The sequence below is a fragment of the Numida meleagris genome, chromosome 2, assembly GCF_002078875.1.
Source record: "Numida meleagris isolate 19003 breed g44 Domestic line chromosome 2, NumMel1.0, whole genome shotgun sequence".
Taxonomy (NCBI): Eukaryota; Metazoa; Chordata; class Aves; order Galliformes; family Numididae; genus Numida; species Numida meleagris.
Window position 1 is genome coordinate 16,572,111 of NC_034410.1, and position 19,426 is coordinate 16,591,536.

The following is a 19,426-nucleotide window of genomic DNA, read 5'->3' on the forward strand; positions in this document are numbered from 1 at the left end:
AATCGGAGACATTTCCCATCTGTTCTGTTTGCTATTTTTTTAACATAAAATCAAAATAATCATTTTTTTCCACTTTCAGCAGAAAAACTGAAAGATATTTTCAGCACTGTTAGTTCCAGCCTTTTTACACCTTTCCCATCCCGTTTTATTTGAGTTCCTGTCAAGTATAACTACTCTGTCCCAGTGAACCAATATCTGAGTTTTTTAGTTATAATTAAAATTATCATGATCAAACTTACACAGTACACCTGAAGTTAAGGAGCTGAGAGGGGAGACAACTACCTCTGTGCCCCCATAGCAAACCCTCTACTAGAACTAGTCACAACTCTAGCATGATCGTGAGTGGCCCCCGGGCTTTCAAAGCTCCTGCTTAGTCCCCAGGAATCTGCTGGCACCCACAGACCACTGGAACGCAGCCATGACCCCTCCTTCAGTGCCGTAAGGAAATGAGGTAGAGTTGGACATACTGGCCCTAAACCACCTGGCAATTTCCTTTCATGGAGAAATTCCTACCGTCTAGTCAGAGCTTATCTGCACTGTCGGAGGAATGAGTCAAAATCCCACCTGTGATGCTTCACTCATGCAGCATTGTGGAGGCTGCTCACACTGCGCCCTTAACTCTCACTGAGAGAACACTGCTGGTTGAGGGCTACCAACAGGTCTGGATGAAGAGCCAAAGCAAAACTGTCTTTCTCAGGGATGAGAGAATCTGTGTTTGAAGCTGGCAAAGAAGCCCACTGATTTATCCAAATGGGTTCCCATAGCCCTGAATTTCCATTGTCAGCTCAGTTCTCACTGGATGAGATTTTGTTCTATTTGTCCTTTTATTTCCGGAGGGAAAGACTCCAATCTATGTCCCATCAGCTGAATGAGTACTAGTTCACTTCACAAAGCATAAAATAATATCTGTAATAGATGCTACTGTTTCTACATATTTAAAACTGAATATAAATCTGGCTATCGCTTTTAAGGAACATAAAAATGTTATTAAAACCCTTGTGTTATGGTTTCAAATTTTGAATGATTCATATGAATCGCCTCCAAATACCACATCACTAATTTTTGGATATGCATGGAGTGCAAACCAAGGCAGAAAATGAAAACAGTGTTTGTTTTCCTTTTTCTAAAATGATGGCTGCCTTTGTCATAAACGAACACTGCATACTGCAGTACCAACTGCAGTAAAACTCTACTCGTTGTATGAGTGGTGGAACATGCCTGGACTATTTTTAAAGACAGTAAGGAACATTTTGATGTTCATTTTAATTCAGGACAATGAATTTTCTCATCAGTGAGGAAAAAAAAAAAAAAGCACATTCTAAGATTTGTGTCTCACACTTTAGATTTCCTTCCACGCAGCTGAGTAAAATAAAAGTCTCTCCATTCAGGCTCAAACATGACCACTTAAGTTAACTTAAACAGTAAAACTCCCTAACAATTCATCAGCCCTTTGCTAAATGTCCAGGCAAGTGGCTGGAAAGATATTTTAATCCAAGTAGGAAGGGGAAAATATTTTCAATGTCTCAAGCAAAACATGCTATTATTTTACTGTTGCGACACAGCAGCACACAGACATTCCTTCAAGTCACATTTTTAGTATTTAAAAGCATTATATGAACTCTAAAAGTGGTATGAACTCCGAAATTCTCCTCATCTCAGCATCTTATTATCCAAATAGCAGTCTGCTGTACAAAGTGCTCCACTGGCAGCAGTCATAAATACGCAAAGGAGCAAAACTCCCATCCTCTTCTAGCATCAGTTCAAGAGATTTCCACAAATATGCTGTGGGAGAAAGATTTTCCTTAGGACCGTTGATGCTGGGGCTCGCCTCACTCCCTTTCCTGGCTGTGTTTGTGTAACTGTTGGCACAGGACAGCCAAGGGACGCCAAGTGACACCACTGCCTGGCCCACTTGGACAACAGCACAGGTCTGCAGGACCATCTGGAACTCCCACAGCTATCCTTGCCAGCCCCAGCGTCTCCAGTCTCATCACCACATGGGGAGGCATCAATTCTAGAATTTAGCTAAAGAAAATGGTTTAAAAATACCATTTCTATGCAGAAAAAAAAGACAGTGTGAAGTCAAATATACAAAGTGTTTGCATTTCAGTAGCATGTATTCAAATGTCAGCCACACTTCAGTACTCCATGGTGCAGTGCTAAACCAAGCAGTGGTCCTGGAAAGAAAGGGTTCACCACATCAGCTTTGATCCCTTCAGACCATGAAGAAATGGACAGAAAGTACCAGAGATGGTGAAATTGAGGCTTGCGGAGAGTGCAGGCAGTGAGATCGTGGAGATGGACAGAAAACAACTAATATCTTACTCCAGTGTGCTTCTCAAAGAGCTTTACAACCTCACTCACTTTGCCTCACACTGATTAACATGCAATTTAAAAGGTCTTCCATTAGCCTTGACTTACTCACAGTGTTTATACAGCCCTAGCAATCCACAGCTGTCACTGTGAGAACATGACATGTCACTTTGCAGGCAGAAATGACGATGACCCAGGCCAAGCAGAAGCTCCCAACATAAGCAGCATCAAAAGTACATCTCCCAGGAGCCACAAAGCCCTGCACACAACCTGCACTCTTCACAGGGAGCAAGGCCCACACCCAGGAACTGTACAGAATGACAAACCCAGAACGCCATAACACATGGCAAGGTGGCATTTCACATTACTGTTGTTTACTTTTGGAGTAATTAATTGGTTGACTCCATCACCCACATCATAAAGTGTGTTGTTATTAGCAAAGCTTACAATGCTTGTGCCAAGTTACATTCAGCCCCAACGCAGAACTTTAATAAAGACTGACTATACGTTTGACTCATTAGTACTTGTATGCTTTGCTTTCTTATAACTACTTATTTCATGTCAGATGGAAAATGAAAACACTTCTAATAAAAACTGACACATACATTACTCTTCTATTCTGATAAGAAAACACCCTTTCGTTTCAAAAGGGAGGGATTGCTGGTTGTGATGAAAGTTACAGGGAATTTGACATATTCTACGCACAAGGAAATGTTTAAGACCACAATTATCCAGAAAACAAATTTTATTCCTCAGAAAATTTCCACTCAAAGTTTTCTCTTTCTACGGGGTCTCATGAATGTTGTTTTGGTGCCAGAGCAGAAGAGCCTGGTTAGCCAAGCACTTACCGTGCTGGTGAGAAAACCCCAATTTCACAGTGTTATTCTGGACTCATCTTTTTAAATTAATCTGTTTTTTCAGCTGAAAAAGATCCAAATGTGGATGGTCTTGATATTAAAGTAGGTACTCTTCATGAAAAGATGAACTTCAAAGTATTCCAGTATTTCTGTTTTTGGTTTGAAGTGCCATTAAAACAAATAAATAATAATAGAAGTTTTAAAGGATGCATGCTGAGTCTGGGACTCAGTTTAGATTGATTTTTATTCTTGATTGATTTAGACTGAAATTTCAGGGGAAAAAAACCAAAAAATTACTTTCTCACTAAAAATATCTCTTTTTAAAAAATTCATGCCCTTTGCATTTATACACCAGCAAAAGACAAACCTGGAGATGAGCTCCTCTCATTTGCAGAGCCAGCACAGCTGGCAGACTGCAAACCTTTGTGCAGGCACAAACATGGAGAATCTACCACAGGGGTATGAGGAAAATATAGCTCTTGAGCATGTTACTGTCAAGTTTACTATTGCTTTATGCAATCACCTGATATTTACAAATGCAGACTGTCTAGACTGGACAAAGTATAGGCTGAACACAAACAACTTTTTGAAAAAAAAAGCTTAGCTTTTACTACAAATTTGGTTTTGCTTGAAACAGAAGCAAGATCTAAAAAAGCAAGAAAGGTGTTACAAAAAGCAAGCAGAGATGGCTAGCAACTTCACAACTAACAATGCTATCTCTTACCTCACACAACTGGAAATTACAAATTGCAAAGAAATTTAATTTTTGCTGATGAGTTCAATAAAGAAAGTTTTAAAAGAAAACTATCCATTCACCCATAAGTGTGCTGTGGCTCAGACTGCCTCTGGAACCATAAGCCAAAAACCAAACTATCCATACAGCAGTGATGACCGCCGCATTTACCTCCAGCTGGGCTACGCACAGCCAAATCAAAGCCTAATATGCCCAGCCACAGACACACAAACCTCCTGTACATCATTCATGGCATATTTTCCAGCTACTAAAATTCAGCTCCTTAGCACCAGCAGCTTTCTGCAGCACTCACCTCTGTCCCTGGGGTCACAAAGCTCTTCTGTTGCTGCAATCAGCTCTGCAGCACAGCAGGACTTCATTTAACCCTTCTAAAAAGTGTGTGTGTCTTATGCCTTTCAGTGAGATCTGTGCTATACCTTGAGCCTAAAGCAGAGCATATGCAACACAGTGCTTCCCTCACTTTTTTATTTTTACATACTGCTGTGATTAGAAGTGCATATCAAGACTTATTTTCTTCTTTGAGATTTCTCATATTACCACAGTAAACACACCATTTGCCCTTTTCTCAGTTCTGGCCCCATTCCTAACAGAAGTTTCTCATTCTCAGACTGTGTCACTTCATTCTCTCCAGAAATCTCATTTCTATCTCTATCAGCTTCCTCCTCCAGACAGGCTCCCACTTCTTCTGCGGTGTCATTTGACAGCTGTCAATGTGGTGCAGTGTCCCATTTTCAGGTACGCTATTACGCACGACTGCACATTGCTCCACTGAAGGGTTTTTTTGTTCCCTTTCTTATTCTACGGCGCCAGGGAATAATTTGGTTGTGGTTGTCTTGGTTGTCTCTTGATTTAGGTGTACTGTAGTTATGTCCACATTCAGAAAAATTCACTGTAACCAGACCCAGTACTTGGACACTACAATACACAAAACAACAATGGCTTTCAGCAGCACCTCACAAAGTGACAATTTCAGGGTGGAACAGTCCTGAGATCTCTAACATTGCCAGAACTTTTACTGATGTAGACAAGAATTTTCTCAAGAAATACTGAAGAACCCAAAATTTAGCTCACTGTAGAAAAGACTTCTGAATTAAGAACATCTTGACCCTGGGAAGTTCTTGACACAGTAACCATTCAGGCCCTTTTTGTGTCTGTTTATGATATCTATACATTGGTACTGCAACTGGGATCAAACAATATATGTTATTATTCTAATTAGAAATGGTAAAGTCTATTTACCCTAATTCTACTGACCGTTGTTATTTTTCTTGTACTATTTCCCATAGAATTCATATTTGAATCTTATGTTTTCAAGGAACCTTCATTTCTAAGACCTAAAGCATTTTTTTTTTATTTCTGAAATAGCTCATTGTTATTAACAGTGCTATATTCAAAAGCAGCTGGGTCAAACTCAGTTCCTCGTGAAAAGTCCCTGAAAAATTAAAATTGTATGAATAGCCAAGAGCCTCAGTTGCATAATCAAGGCAAAGGAGGAACCAATAAATCTCTGTCAGTTATCCCTATTCATCAGTAACTTTTGTTTGACTAAAGCGTATCAGCTAGAAAAGCGATCTGTCATGGTTCGAAGATTTAGCCAGATGAAGAATTTCTTGCTTCCCTTAATAATTTGTCTGAATAATGAATCATTTCTACAGTGAAAAATGTTGTGCATTACTCTTGATTTGAATCTGCCCAACTTTCCAGCTATAACCTTTAGTTTGTCTTACAATTGTCATTACTGTTCTAAAGAGGTGATATTAAAACACTATTTTCTCCTGCTTCAAGAGACTTACAGTTCTTAACGGAGGAGCCTCCCTTTTTTTATAGGGTTTAAGGATCAAAAAATTGCATGTTTCTCAGAGAGAAATGACTACCAACAGGAAGTTTGTGACTTTCTTTTGCAGCGCTCCCATGGTTCAACATCCTTTCAACGAAGTTGAGCCTAAAGCTACCGCATATATCTTTGTAATGAGTAAATACATAGTCCTAATTAATGTCTTCCTGGAAAATAACTCCTGCTCCTTTTGCAGTAGGGAATCTTGTGAAAACGAAGTTTGTAAGATCCTTAATCTCTTCACTGGGAGTCTCCTTCACTGGAGTAGTTAGCAGGGACCCGGATAACCTAATCCAAGGCCCTGCCTTCTACAGAGGGTCAGACCAGATGGTCTCCACAGGTCTTCTTTTTCACACACACTTTGCTGCAATACGTCTTCTTACACTCACTCAACTAGCACTAACTCTAACACTAGTTTCTCTTCCCATCTTTATAAAACTACATGCCAGCGTTTTGTTGTTTTGTTGTTGTTGTTGTTTTTGTAAATTTTAGTGATGAAATATTCAGGAAACATCAGAAAATCTCTTACTAAAAATACGCTCTCTGAGGTTGGAATACACTGATTTTGCAACAAGTTATTGTGTGCCTGACAGGACAATATGTCAAACTTATACGATAAAAGATTTTTAATGCAATTGTTTGGTAGCATAAGCACAATGAATTTCTTTACCTAAGTCCAGATCCCAGTAACTAGCTACATTTCTATAAAAGCAGCCTTTTAATGTATTCCCAACAACGTCACGAAGCAACTTGCAGCTACATTTACATCCTCCCAAAGGAACTCAATTTTTATCATAAACCCAACTTTTATCATAAATTTGCCTGAAAGTATAAAATAAGTTTGAGCAGTCAAACTCAACATTGTTTTGTCAAATTCAAATTGGCAAACCGGGATGAGACCACTTTATTACCAACTCTCAAAGAAACCCACTGTTGTCTTCAAGTATTAAATGTCACCTCCTTCTCCCTCTGTTTTTCCCAAGGAGCAGCAAGCCTCAAGACCCTGATCATTCTCCCTAAAACCTTCTTGAGGAAAATGAAGACGTTGGACTTCCCCTGCCTGTGTCTGCAAGCAAACACATTCCAGATTTCAATTTTCCAGAAGGAAGAGTAGACACTATACTGATATCGCTGACCAGTGATTTTCCAGGACTAAAATAATGCCAGGTCACATGACAGTTGTCTAACTATGTTAGAAGCTAATACAACTCAGGCTTCACTGCAAGGGGTTGAGGTTGGGATGAATCTATTTTTCTGATATTTCATCCTTTAGATCATTTCCCAGATGCTAAAGTAATCTTCTCTCTCCAGCTTTCAAGATAGTGATACCTAAGCATTCGCTACTGCTAGTCTTTCTGTAAGGGTCACTGTACTCTATAAATGATTTGTGGCAGTCCCTAATGAAGGGGGGAAGACAAAGAACTACCCTGTAAAAATATTTCAGCTATAGCAGGAAGAATATGCACCATGGTTTGCTTTCATTCTATTTATCTAATACTGTGGCTGAGCAGAATTCTGAAACGTTTCTTGGCCTGTGAAACAGTATCTGCAAATCCTTAAACAATGAGCTTGTTCTTAATGGCTGGGTTAATTCAAATTGTTTAAAACTGCTTAGATTAAGTTTGAACTGCTTTCAAGTGAAGTAGCACAGAAATATGTCAAGGTACACAGGTTTTGTCCTGTTGACTCTCAGATTGCTAGTTGAGCAAAACAGGGGGAAAAGCCCTGTTATGTGGCCTGTGATCTTATCCCATATCCTTTCTGTCTAGCATAATCTGGCAGGAAAGAATGAGCTCTACTGTTAAGAAGAAATCTCTCTCACTCTTAAGCAAAGGTGTAGTAGCTGCTCTCCTCCAAGTTAAACAGAGCTCATACCACAATATTTATTTAAGAATTGTTTTTCAGTATGAAGAATTATTAACTTGCTTCGATTGTGTCTTTTTGGATAAGACTGAGAAAAAGAAGTACAACCCCCACAACTCAGTGCACTTCGGACATACAGAAGCAAGCTACAATCATAACATCACTCAAAAAATGCTACTTAAAAATAGAACCTATATTAACAATTCATTCAGATGCTTTTGTAATCATCTACAATGAGCAACGATTAACCCAGACACTCACCTGGGAAGTTGACGTCAGTTTGATGTTTGCACATTCCAGCCTATTGAGACCTTCCAGTAAGAGCTTGGTTATTATACACCATCCCCCTTGTCACGTGCTTACATGCTGTTTTTAAGAAAGTTAATGGGGAAAAACAATGCCTTTAGTACACTGCTGACAACTAGCAATACCCCTGTTTGGGACATTTGAGCATCATGCCTAAAGTGCATCTGAAGTAGGCGCTTAGATGAGAAACAACTGGCTGATCTTCATCTTAGACAAGAATAAAGTGACAGGAGTGATAAGAGATATCACATGTGCTGTGGATCTGGGCAGAGTAGTTCTTGGGCATGCTTGGAGCCTCAACTTTCAAATGATCAAATAGCAGAGGTATGGCTATGACTGCTTACCTGTCTCGGTTATCAATGAGAAAACTAGAAATTCCTTCTGTATTGGTGAACCAAGGCAGTTTAGCCATGTAAAAGACAAACTGTGTTTTTGTTGAGCATGATATCACAATACATTGTTAATCCTGCAGCCTACACTGGTCAATGGTTTTAAAAGGTTTCTAATGGTCTTGCTCTTAAGCACACCACCAAACACACCTAGAACTGACTCATGGCAATCAGAAGAGGCCCCCACACCATCAGCCTCTGATTTAAAAGGCAAAGTATTATCCATGACTAATCAAGACTTTTCTCCTTTACACAAGTCTTATTCAGCTTTCCCTGAGAGAGTGAACATTTTGAAATGATGACTGCATTTTAAAAGACCTTTGAAAGATCACAGAACCCAGACCTTCAAGTAAGTTTGCGAAGCGAAGATAAGCCAAAAGCAAAGCAGCAGTGGCTACATGAACCTCACTTAAAAGCTTTGCTAACTTTTGTCTGACCACTTTTTTTTTTTCCCAGAGGAAGTTAGAAAACCTATTCTGCTCTCAAAATCCAATGGTGCAGTCCTAAAATTAAAAAGGAGAAAGGCAGTGACAAAAACATTGTCATTTGGGCAGTATCTATGGAAGTCTGATGAGTGGCAGTAGAAGGAACACCACAAATTCTTTTACCATACAAAATACTTCGAATTCCACTTTTATCTCACTACCATATGCTACTGAATGATAATCTAAGCTGCTCTTGTTTTGCCAGGCAGATTCAATGCATCTGTAGGTCTTACTCTGTGTTTGGGTTAGTCTGGTGTGTTCAAAACGCTACACAGCAGGTAAACCTAATCTGAAACGTTACATATCTCCTTCAGAAAAATAATCTTCATACAGAGTGATCATGTTAAACTGAAGATCTTTTTTTCTATCAATTTAGAGTTATTTGCCCCAGTTTTTACAACTAAAATAATACAGCTGTGATGTATCACAAAAAGACTAACTCCCTTTCTAGTAGTACACTGCTAACAGAAATTGTGAGAAATCCACAGAAGTTTATTCAAAAATAATAATGTGAATCTTCCCACAATCTTACCAGAATCTTCCATTTGAGAACTTGTGAACTTCTTTTCTAATTATTTCCTTAGTTCCTTTTATAAACTATTCAAACTTTCCCTACATTTCACATCAGCTTTGCCTATATAACACAGCCACAGAAAAATCTGCCAAATATGTTGTAAGTGCAACTATTCTCAAACATTCTGTGAGTTGGAAAAACCATCTCTAAGATAGGTTTAAGCCATGCAAAGACAAGACCAAACTCGTGAGTTCAGAGCTTCTTTAAAACAAAGCAATAGCTCCTTGAGGAGAACAGACATCTCAACCCAAAATATGGTGGCAGAAGCAATAGAAGAGACATGAAAAAAGTGATTCACACATCTTCAGAGCACTAGACCTTCAGAGTAGAGGTCTACTGTTTGCTAACTCCTTCAATTCAGAAGCAGCTCACAAAGCCGCAGTTATTCCAGAGTCCTGGAAGTCCTCCAATGAATAGATTACACAGATTACACTTTACATATCAATACTCTCTGTAATTAGAGAAGAAAGCAATTTGGGTTTTGTACAGTGTATGACAAATTTTAAAACCAGGAGATGAAACCAAATTGTATGTTAACACGGTGCAAGGGAAGCCTTTCTTCTGCAGACCTTCAGCCTCTCCCTTAAGAGCATCTGACAACTACTGCAGTAACCTAGAGTTTTGTACCTTTCAAAAATCAACCTAAAAACATCTATAGACAAAAGAATAATAAGAATGAACACTTGAGAACATTCCTTCTTACAAGAAGATGACTTCTAAAAAAACCGATTTATCAAAAAACTTCTATTAACTCTTATACCAGCCCCGCACAGGAAAGCCCTGGCTCTTCATCAGAGCTGTACCTGGCTGACAGAAGAGGCCCCAGAGGAGCAGCAAAGAGCTGAGAGGCTCCTTTTTCTTCTTGGCCGAGCCACAGGAACACAAGTGGCCTCATCCTCAAAATCCATGCCCTCCGTAGCTGGGTGCCGCTGGCATGGAGCAGCAGAGTTGGGAGCAGTCATTTTCTGGACAGGGCAGATTTCTTATAGGTGTGCGTATGCAGCAGAGCCTCATCTGATGTGAAATTTCTTTGTACATCCGGGTGTATGAATGACTCACATAGAAAAAAATACTGGTTTCTCATGGTTGCATGCTTGCATAGGGGTGGGGATTGAGCACATTTGCACATGAGCTAGACCTACCCTTTTGTGACAGGATTAATGCCTGAGACCAAGTACTTCATGATTGAGCAACAAAAAAGAGGGTAAACATGCACAGAAAAAGACATCTGCAAAGACTGCAATGAGAGTAATACAAATGGTTAATGCTACGGTAAAAACTCTTGAGGAATGAAGCTCCAGTAACATCCCAGCATCACACACAACCTCCGCAATGGCCTTGCATTACTGAAAGTTATCCATCAGCCTGGGAGGAAACTTGACTCCTACTCACAGCAGGGTCCCAGGATTGCATGGGATTAGCCCAGTTGCTCGGGATGGGATCAGTGCCCCTGCAGGGAGCCCTGTCCTGTAGCAGCACCCATCAGCTGCCAGCACTAGGAGCTGGAGTTGTCCGGGAGCCGGGGAGGAGCAACAGCAGGTGTGTGGGGTCCGCACACACGGGAACACCGCGTGCTGGAGCATCCGGTGCTGAAACACTTGACAAAAATAAAGTAAAAGGGAAGTACACAGAAATTAGATGCTTGCATCGGATACCAGAGGAAGGGAGCGTCGGACAGACAACCTGCCACAGGCTTAAGCCAGCTTTGCTGCAGTTGGCAGGAACACTGTCATTGACATCACTATGAGCACCATTTGGGCCAAGAAAAACATTTTGTGATCTGCTCCTCCACACCCCATCCCACCCAGTCCTTCTGCAAAGTTTGGAAGGGAGAAGCTCTCCACCAATTTCCAGAAAGCTTTTGAGGCTGTTTCTACTACATGCTTTCATTTCATTCTCCAGCACCGGACACCATACACCGTTCCTTGGCTGTGTAATGCAGAAACCTTTGTCGTCCCTCCGTCCTTTCATGTCAAGGCCAGCAACAGGCACCACCCTGCTCGCACCCCCTTTAGTAGTAGCCAAAGGGATAGCAGCTGAAAACCTACTGAAACAACTGACATCTTCAATAAAGAGCAAAGCCTCCAAACCACTGCCAGGAGTTACAGCCAAATGACGGTACCCACAACACTGCAGTGACTCCAGCCCAAGCACAGAGAACATCAAGGCTGGCCCACACCCCTGCCTAGGAAATGGCTAGGATTTAATATTGTCTTTTTAATGGCAATGACTGCAAAGCTATTATACAAGTTAAGTACAAAATACCTTTTTTTTTATTTAATATGCAGAATAAAAGAGTCAAATTAACTCAGAACACCAGTGAGGTTTTTGTGTGCGTTTCTTAAAGACTTGTATGAAAAAAATATAGCTCAGATAACAAAGAAATGAAACAATCATTTCTCCTTTAAAAAAGAGGAAATAAAACAGATTTTTAGTATCTACTGGAATTTTTATAAATATACTAGTTTTTCAGGTACACATTTTTTAAAGGAGTGTCAAATTTACATGTCCACTTTTAATTTATTTTTCTTACATTCTGCTAAAAAAATTCTCCCTTCTAACCAATATTTACTTTTATTTAAATCAACCAATCAATGCCACTCAATTATTTATTTATTCAGCCAATGAGAAGCAAGTGACATTTCTTCTTATTCTAATCAAAGTCAAATATTTGTTTTCCTTCTGTGAGTAATTTATTACTAATTACAATAGTCTGATGTATGGTATTTTGTGTTACTAAAAATACAGCTACAGATGAATAAATGCAGCTAAAATTATGCTTTCAAAGCACAGTGGTAGAAAGCCCAAAGCTCATACATAGACATAGACAGCAGGTTTGTTTCAAGACTTTAGACACCCACATACCCACAAAATAGGAGCAAATTGGAAAAGCCTTCTGCATGCTTATTCATCCAGTGGTTAGCGTATCTGGTAATGAATACACCAAGTAATACTTAAAATCAGACTCAACTACTTTCCAATATAAAAAAATGTTTTAACTCATTGGTTCTCCCTGTTTACTTCTCTCCTTTGCTGCCTTCTTTGGAAGACAGTCCTCTCCCTCCAGACTGAAAAAATGCTTCATTGATTCAATTACTGTTTTGAATTCAATCAATATAAGAGCATGGAGGCAGTCTGCTAAATGGAAATGTGATTAAAAACTATTAAAATCTAAAATATTCTTAAAACTTCTCAGTTGAGCTCTGGTATTTAATGTCATTAGACATAAAGAAGTCAAAAACTTAGCAATACAAAACAGAATTGGACATTCATACAGGTACCAAGAAGATCCAGTCTAATGACTAACATGAATAACATTTCCAAAGACAAAATAATCTGTAGCTACTAAAGAACAGAATGTGTGTGATGTGCACAGCTGATTATCTACCACCCATCTCCTCAAGAACCCATATGGCAGAAGGCATAAAAAAAAATTGGTCTCTGCAGATTTCAGAAGAGACCCAACAGAATAGCTTCTCTATTTCTCTTTTCAACAGTTAATTTTTTGTAGACTTTTTTCCTTTTAAGCGAAGTGTACCTACAGCAGTGTACTAGCCAGAGAGTGAAAATCTAAACTTAAACAAAGAACAATGCTCAGCACTTACTAATGCAGTAATCTCCATGTGAAGGACTGGAATCACTACAATCCACAGCACTTGAGGCCACACAAAATGCAGCAGTAAAAAAGGTACTAATTAATAGCAGAAGAAAATAACGAAAAGGTACCCTTTAAAACAGAGACTCAGAAAACAAATCTCACCCAACTAGAAGTCCTTCTGTATGCTTGATGTGCCAAGATGCAAAACTTAATTCTACCTCATTCTGAATTTACTTAACTGGCACAATTACCATTATTGAGTGAACGTTAAATACACATCTCAGTGGCTGCTTTCAGAGCCATAGTTGTTGCCTGCAATTTTAACAGTAGCACTGTTTCTCCTGAAAGGAAGCTGTAATGTTCATAAGAGATTTGTTTGTCTTATTTACTCTTGTTCTCTTATTTAAGCCCACAAAAGAGATTTAAATCACAGGGATTATAGTTAAACCAAGTAAATTAATCAGGTGACTTCAGTGCAATCTACCTTTGTTAGAAAATCAACTGAAAAATGCTGTAGTGCAGCAGCAATGGTCCCGAGGTGCATTTACTTCACTAATGACTGACATAAATATGAGCTCCCCTCCCAAGTGTCAACGTGCAAAGAGCACAAAAATGTTCCCAGTGGAAAACTAATAGGTTTACTAGGCTGAAAAGAGAACAACCAAGCACATTCATAACCATTTGCAGGGAAATGGTCTTGAGACAGAGCAAATATTCATAAACATTGAAGTTGATTACAGGCCACAGAAGGAACCAAGGACCAGGGAGGCAGCACTGTCACCCCAGCTCTCCCACCAGCATGGTCTGCCACCCTCACAAAACATCTTCACCTGACTGCAAAACATCTTCACCTATCTGCCAAGTAAGTGAGCCCAACACCTTCCATAACACCTCCTGAACTACACATGAGAGAGAGAGGTAGCTCAGTAACAACACAGCCTGAAATGTCAGTATAGCAGGGCTTCACTTCCTCTCTCATCACTTACTTCTTGTGCTCTTGGAAGCAAACAAGTGGCTTGAAGTGAACTTCAGGGTTGCTGCTGAGCCCTGTGTAGAACAGCACTCTTGACAACATCTCCAATGCCATTCTTTGCTGAGCATGAAACATAGCACCTCAGGTGCTCTGGTTTAAAAGCAGAGTTGGAAGAGGAAGCAGTGGCAAAGCACCCTTATACACCTATCCACTTCTGCAGGATATATAAACAAAGAGTGGAAGATTGAGCTTTCTGGCTGCCTCAGTTTGAGGGAAGTTCAGCAGCCACAGCTCCATCTCTGGGCAGAGGCTTTAAGAAGAAGGCTACAACAGCATGAGGTCAGGCCTTCATCACTGCCTCCTGAGGCTTTACCATCAAGGAGACGGGAGCACAAGGTCCTCATGGCCAGAGAGAGCATGAAGGAGCTCAATTTTGCAGTCCTGTGATGAGGTTCATTAAGCAGTTGGCCTGAGGAGCTCACCACACAGCTACTGAGGCTGAACTCTGTAACACATAATTGCCCAGAAGCTCAACTTCAAAGGGAAAATGTAGGGTTTGCCTATCCCAAACTCCTTCAAGCCTCCTCAGAGGAATGTGGGTCTCAGGCACAAGTTTAGGAGACACAGAGACTGCCGAGACACTTTGCAGGACACAGATCCCGCCGTCCAGCACTGCTGAAAGGAGGTAGTGCCTGCACTGACCCCATCCACCAAATGAGGCTCTGCTGACTGTTCCCATGCACTTAGCAGTTATCCACTGAAGTAGTTCAGAAAGCACCAGGACTAAAATGAGTATGTGCAAAAATAGATCTATAAACACCTCCAGATTTTTTTTTTTTTTTTGGCCAGAAAAGCTTAAGTTTCTGAAACCTAAGGAATCTCAGGTGCCTGCAGTAACTGGGAGAGGTTTCCATGGGTAACTCTCTTGAATGCAGCCGCCTGGACTTTGTTTCAACAGAGAATTAAGTCCTAAATTCTTTACTGGATCTAGACATAAGCACCTAAAGAAGCTCACCACATGCTTTTATTCAGTCAGCTGAATACAAAGGACTCTGGAAATACTTCTCTTTGTCATAACATTAGGTTAGAAAAATACACGCACGAAACTCATATGAACAAAGGTAAGCATATGAACAAGCACCGTGGACTTCCACATTGTAAACAACACGTTACTTAAAAAACACAGGCGCTGCCACAGAAAAAAAGCTACCAATCCTGTTGGAGCAAAGTAACTGCTCCAGTGCATGATTTGCGCAGGGGGAAGAAGAAAAGGAACTGCTGTATTAGCCTTTTTGCAGCTTTAAAAAAAAATAAAAAAAGAATACCTTTTTTATTACTTGTAACTGATAGATATATGTGAAGGAACTTACATTTATCAGAGCAAGTATTATCATTCTAGTTAAATTCCACTTACTCCAAGAGATGCCTTAGGGTTAGTAGTTTACTATACACTTTTGCCTTACCTTTTTTAAAAAAAAAGTAAAGTTGAAAGACATTCCACTGAGACATTACACTAGGAATATTTGTCTTCCTCAACCATTATAGTGAATACTAAGTAAATCCACTTTACTTTGCTAATGAAACAACTCTTTGTTCATTTATCTATCTAGCTATTTATAAGTATCTCGCAATCACACCATTATCTGGGGGCTAAAGAGCATGTTTCAACTCAAAACAAATGGACATGTCATCTCATGTCCTCCCATAAACAAAAGCTAAGGGCTTGGGTTCCAGCAGAGATTTAAGCTTGCAATCACGTTTCGAATGTTCGTTTTCATAGCTTTACTTTGGTGCTTTTAACAACGTAAAGAGCAGTTGCCCTTACCATAGAGAAGCTCTGGAAAGCAATAAATTCTTGTGCCAGATGGTATGTGAGACAGGGGACACGTGTGGATTCTGGGGAGGGTCCTCATTCCTGAACACGCAACATGCTCTGTGGGGCTGACAAAGGGGAACTGCGATCTCATGTGGGAAGGGAGGTAGTACCTTTCTGCAGAGAAGAGGCACAAGCTCATAGAAATCTCCTGAAACAACTTCAGAAGCTTTTAAAAGCAAACAAACACATAAATAAACACTTACAAACTATGCAGACACAACAGCAAGTTCTGACTGTAGGACACTGACCTCTCAGATAAAAATAAGCATTTTTGGATGACACATTATACACGGTAGTTTGTGAACCTATGAGTAATTCAATGAAATGGACTTTCTGCGCTATAAAAATCAGCAGAAACCTATATCCAGATTAAAATTGCATTCTTCACAATTATGTGCATCTTAAAACCAAATATCATTTCTTAACTTATCAGCACGGTCCAGAGAAGTATTCACATAATATTAAATCAATTTCTCCCTACCCATGGCATCAACTGGCATCAGTGTAATGAATGCCGAATATGCTAGTTCATTCGATATGTTGTCATTTTCTACATATTCTAGTTCTAAATAATTAACACTCAGGCTTCTACAGAAAGGTTAAACTGAAATTAATTCTATAGTATTCCCATTACTGGCTTGGTTCCAAGATACAGTCTAGGGGTGTAAATGCAAGAAAGCCATGAGCAAAGAAAAAAAAATAATTAGTGATTTCTTCACTTTGTACTAGTTCAAATTCATTAATAATGGATTCATGCTTTAATAATCAATATATGTTCTGAAAAAATGTATTTTACCTTGCCTGATGAAGCAATGCAGAATGTCAGAAATTCCATATACACTGTTTTTTCACCTGCAATTAGATAACCTATCTGTAATATTCTGCAGTCTTCTCACTCACTAAAACACTAAATCCTATTGAGGATTTACACTGAACTGAAGTTTCTCTCAAGTTGATTTTCCCCAGGTGCCTTTAGGCAGAACCTATGATTTTTCCCCATTCACATTTCTAAGCGCGGACATTAACTACCATACTCCCACCCATTCCCACTTAAACCTAACCCCTGCCACACGGAACAATCAGAAGCAATGAAACTAAACGTGCTCCACATTAGCATATCACAGCAACGCCAGTGGGGGGCTATCCCTCAGTACTGATGTTTACTTCATTCTTCTGGGTCAGTGTAAGCACAGAAGTGGTTACGACTTAGAACATAGGGATTCTACTCTCTCTCAAGAGGATCTGCGAATATCATCTTTTGTCTATACCTGAAAGACAAAAGTCCCCACAGAATTTCTGTTGCCGGACTTTCATCTTCGCATGCTTGCCTTTACAAGATGTACCTCTGCCCAAGAAAAGCCTAATAAGAAATGCTCCAGAGTTACCCTATGATATCAAAACATATATTCAGTTTAAGCAACTGATACTGTGACCTACAAAAATAAATAACGAAAAATTAAAAAGTCTCAGTATTCCTACAGATTTCAAATGCTGGAATAAAGGCTGTTGTAATGTTAGGGTTCTATTTTAGCAGTTAAAGGAGAGACATCTGGCAATAATCTACAAATAAATACAGTGTCTCAATTCTTAGTTTCTCCTCCAGAACACTACCTAGGACATTTTTGCAGCATGATTCATAGGATCAACATAATACATTACAATACTTCTCAAAATAATTCAGAATTCTCAGTTCATTCAGTAAAGAACTCATTTTCGAAAGGGAAAACGCAATGTGCCACGCCAAAAAACTTGCTGTATTGACTCAGCCCTGCTGCCAGGAAGAACAATGGGGTGAAGCAAACTCCACGATTTCAAAAGCATTTTTTACAGCGGGGGCAGAGAGAGAAAAGAGACTTATTTACCGAAATATGAGATTCCACAGGTGAGCCCAGAGAAACGTCCAGAAATCCTCTTCCTTTACTTCCCAAAGTTTTAATTTATGATGAAGCCTGTAGTAATCCTTTAAAGCTGCCAGGTAAAAGGCACTCCATCTCTCTGCCGTATTTTCTTTTGCCCTTTTGCAGCGTAACTTTGTTATTTGCATACAGCTTACTTCTGGCCTATGGGACTTTTTGAACATCTACATGTTAAATTAGCTGTCTTGACATGCTCTATCAAGCATGACATCACGAATCTCCATGGCAACCTTAACCACACCTGCCCAGATGCCAGAGTTACCTGTCATGTTCAGACCTAACTGAACACAACAAAAAAATCCCAACCACCATTTTCTAGGCACTCAGCATTGCGCACGCACCAGAAGAGTTTGGCTGTTGGGTTGTTTTGTTTTTTTAATCTATAGAAATCAGATTTTGTTTGCCAACAAATGTGCTCTTCACAGAACCCTAGCCAAAAAAGCTAAGCTGCTCCCAATCCTTCCTCATCCCGCGGTGCCTTTCCCTGGTTAAACAACAACAAAAGAAATCTGTGGCAAACATCACCCAGCTCATTTTCTAAAGGCATACTTAAAAGCTGCGGCTCTGAAAAACTTCTACAGGCTCACTTTTGCTCTCTGCCCCTCAGAAAAGCTTTTTTTTTTTTGTTCCTGAGGTGACTTGTAAAACAGGTTCACTGCAGGGATTACCCCCCTCCCATGGCAAGGTTAGCATTTTTAACCTCTTAATTGCAAGCTCTGCAGCAGCACTGCTGGCCCAGCGTTTGCACTTGTTCTGCTGTCCGTTCCCGGGCTGCGTGGGTCTCACTGTACCGGGCTGGCCCAGCCCAGCTCAAACTTCACAGCACCAAGGTCGGTTTCTGCATTTCTCTTTTTTTTCCCTTTCTAACTTTCCTGAGGATTATGTCCGTGCTTTCATCAGCACAGATCAGACAGACCTGGTAGATGTACCATGTTCAAAACTATTGCAGAAGCTTGCATTACCTATAAAAATAAAACGATTTTGTTCCTTGGCTTTGCAGGTGGTGGAAGGAGTCTTAGTGTCTGGCCACAGGGTTGGCTTACATACGGACAAAGCACAGTGTGAAGATGAGCCACTAGGCTGGGGGCACCCCGTTTGCCACACAGCCATGGGTTATTTGCCTTGCAGTCACATCCCAGGGCCCTTCCACAAACAAAGACAGTTCCTGTCTCCATGAGCTTTGCCTTCCCGAATGAGACATCACACGCAGGATGGTGAACCTTTGGGGTGGAAGAGAGATGATCTGTGTGCACAGCTGGGAGGCTGCAGGTCACATTAGCTAACCACCAGTAATCCTCATTGATATTTTACCCAGCCGCTATTGTCCTGCAGTTTTGTGGCAGATTATCAGAGCAGAAACAGGTCCCAAGAAGGCACATCAAGGGAGGATTTACCCAAATAAACAAAGCTTGGAGGAAACTATTAATACGTAGCAGAAGACATTGACAACATTCAGAGCTGACTTTGCTGACAGAGGTGATATGATATGAACTGATAACATCAAACACATTTTTTTCCCCCTAATGTTTACTTGCTGCAAACCAGGGGCATGATGTCATACTCAGATACTGATGGTTGAAACAAGCCAGAGAGGAAAGTCCACAAAAAAGAAATAATTACCAATTCTGATTTTCTGGGCCATTTTTGTTGGGTATGGACCTGCCAGAGTTTAAAGCAAGCTAGAAGAT

General features: G+C 40.1%; 1 protein-coding gene across 20 annotated transcripts in view; it reads right to left on the reverse strand.

The window, feature by feature from the left end:
• The window catches only part of KIAA1217 (KIAA1217 ortholog), a 354,365-nt gene that overhangs the window by 151,424 nt on the left and 183,515 nt on the right, over positions 1 to 19,426 (reverse strand). For 2 of the 20 annotated variants that reach the window (XM_021389187.1, XM_021389189.1), the window contains exon 1: positions 17,685 to 18,350. The exons of 15 other annotated variants lie outside the window; for them this stretch is intronic. Coding sequence is in view for 3 of the 5 variants with exons in the window: in XM_021389179.1 (XP_021244854.1) it covers positions 10,179 to 10,337 (159 nt within the window). In the remaining 2 variants the exon portion in view is untranslated. Of the gene's footprint in view, positions 1 to 10,178; positions 10,383 to 15,771; positions 15,921 to 16,618; positions 16,675 to 17,684; positions 18,351 to 19,426 lie in introns of those variants that run through there. 3 more of the 20 variants (XM_021389184.1, XM_021389185.1, XM_021389179.1) reach the window with 3 other exon arrangements.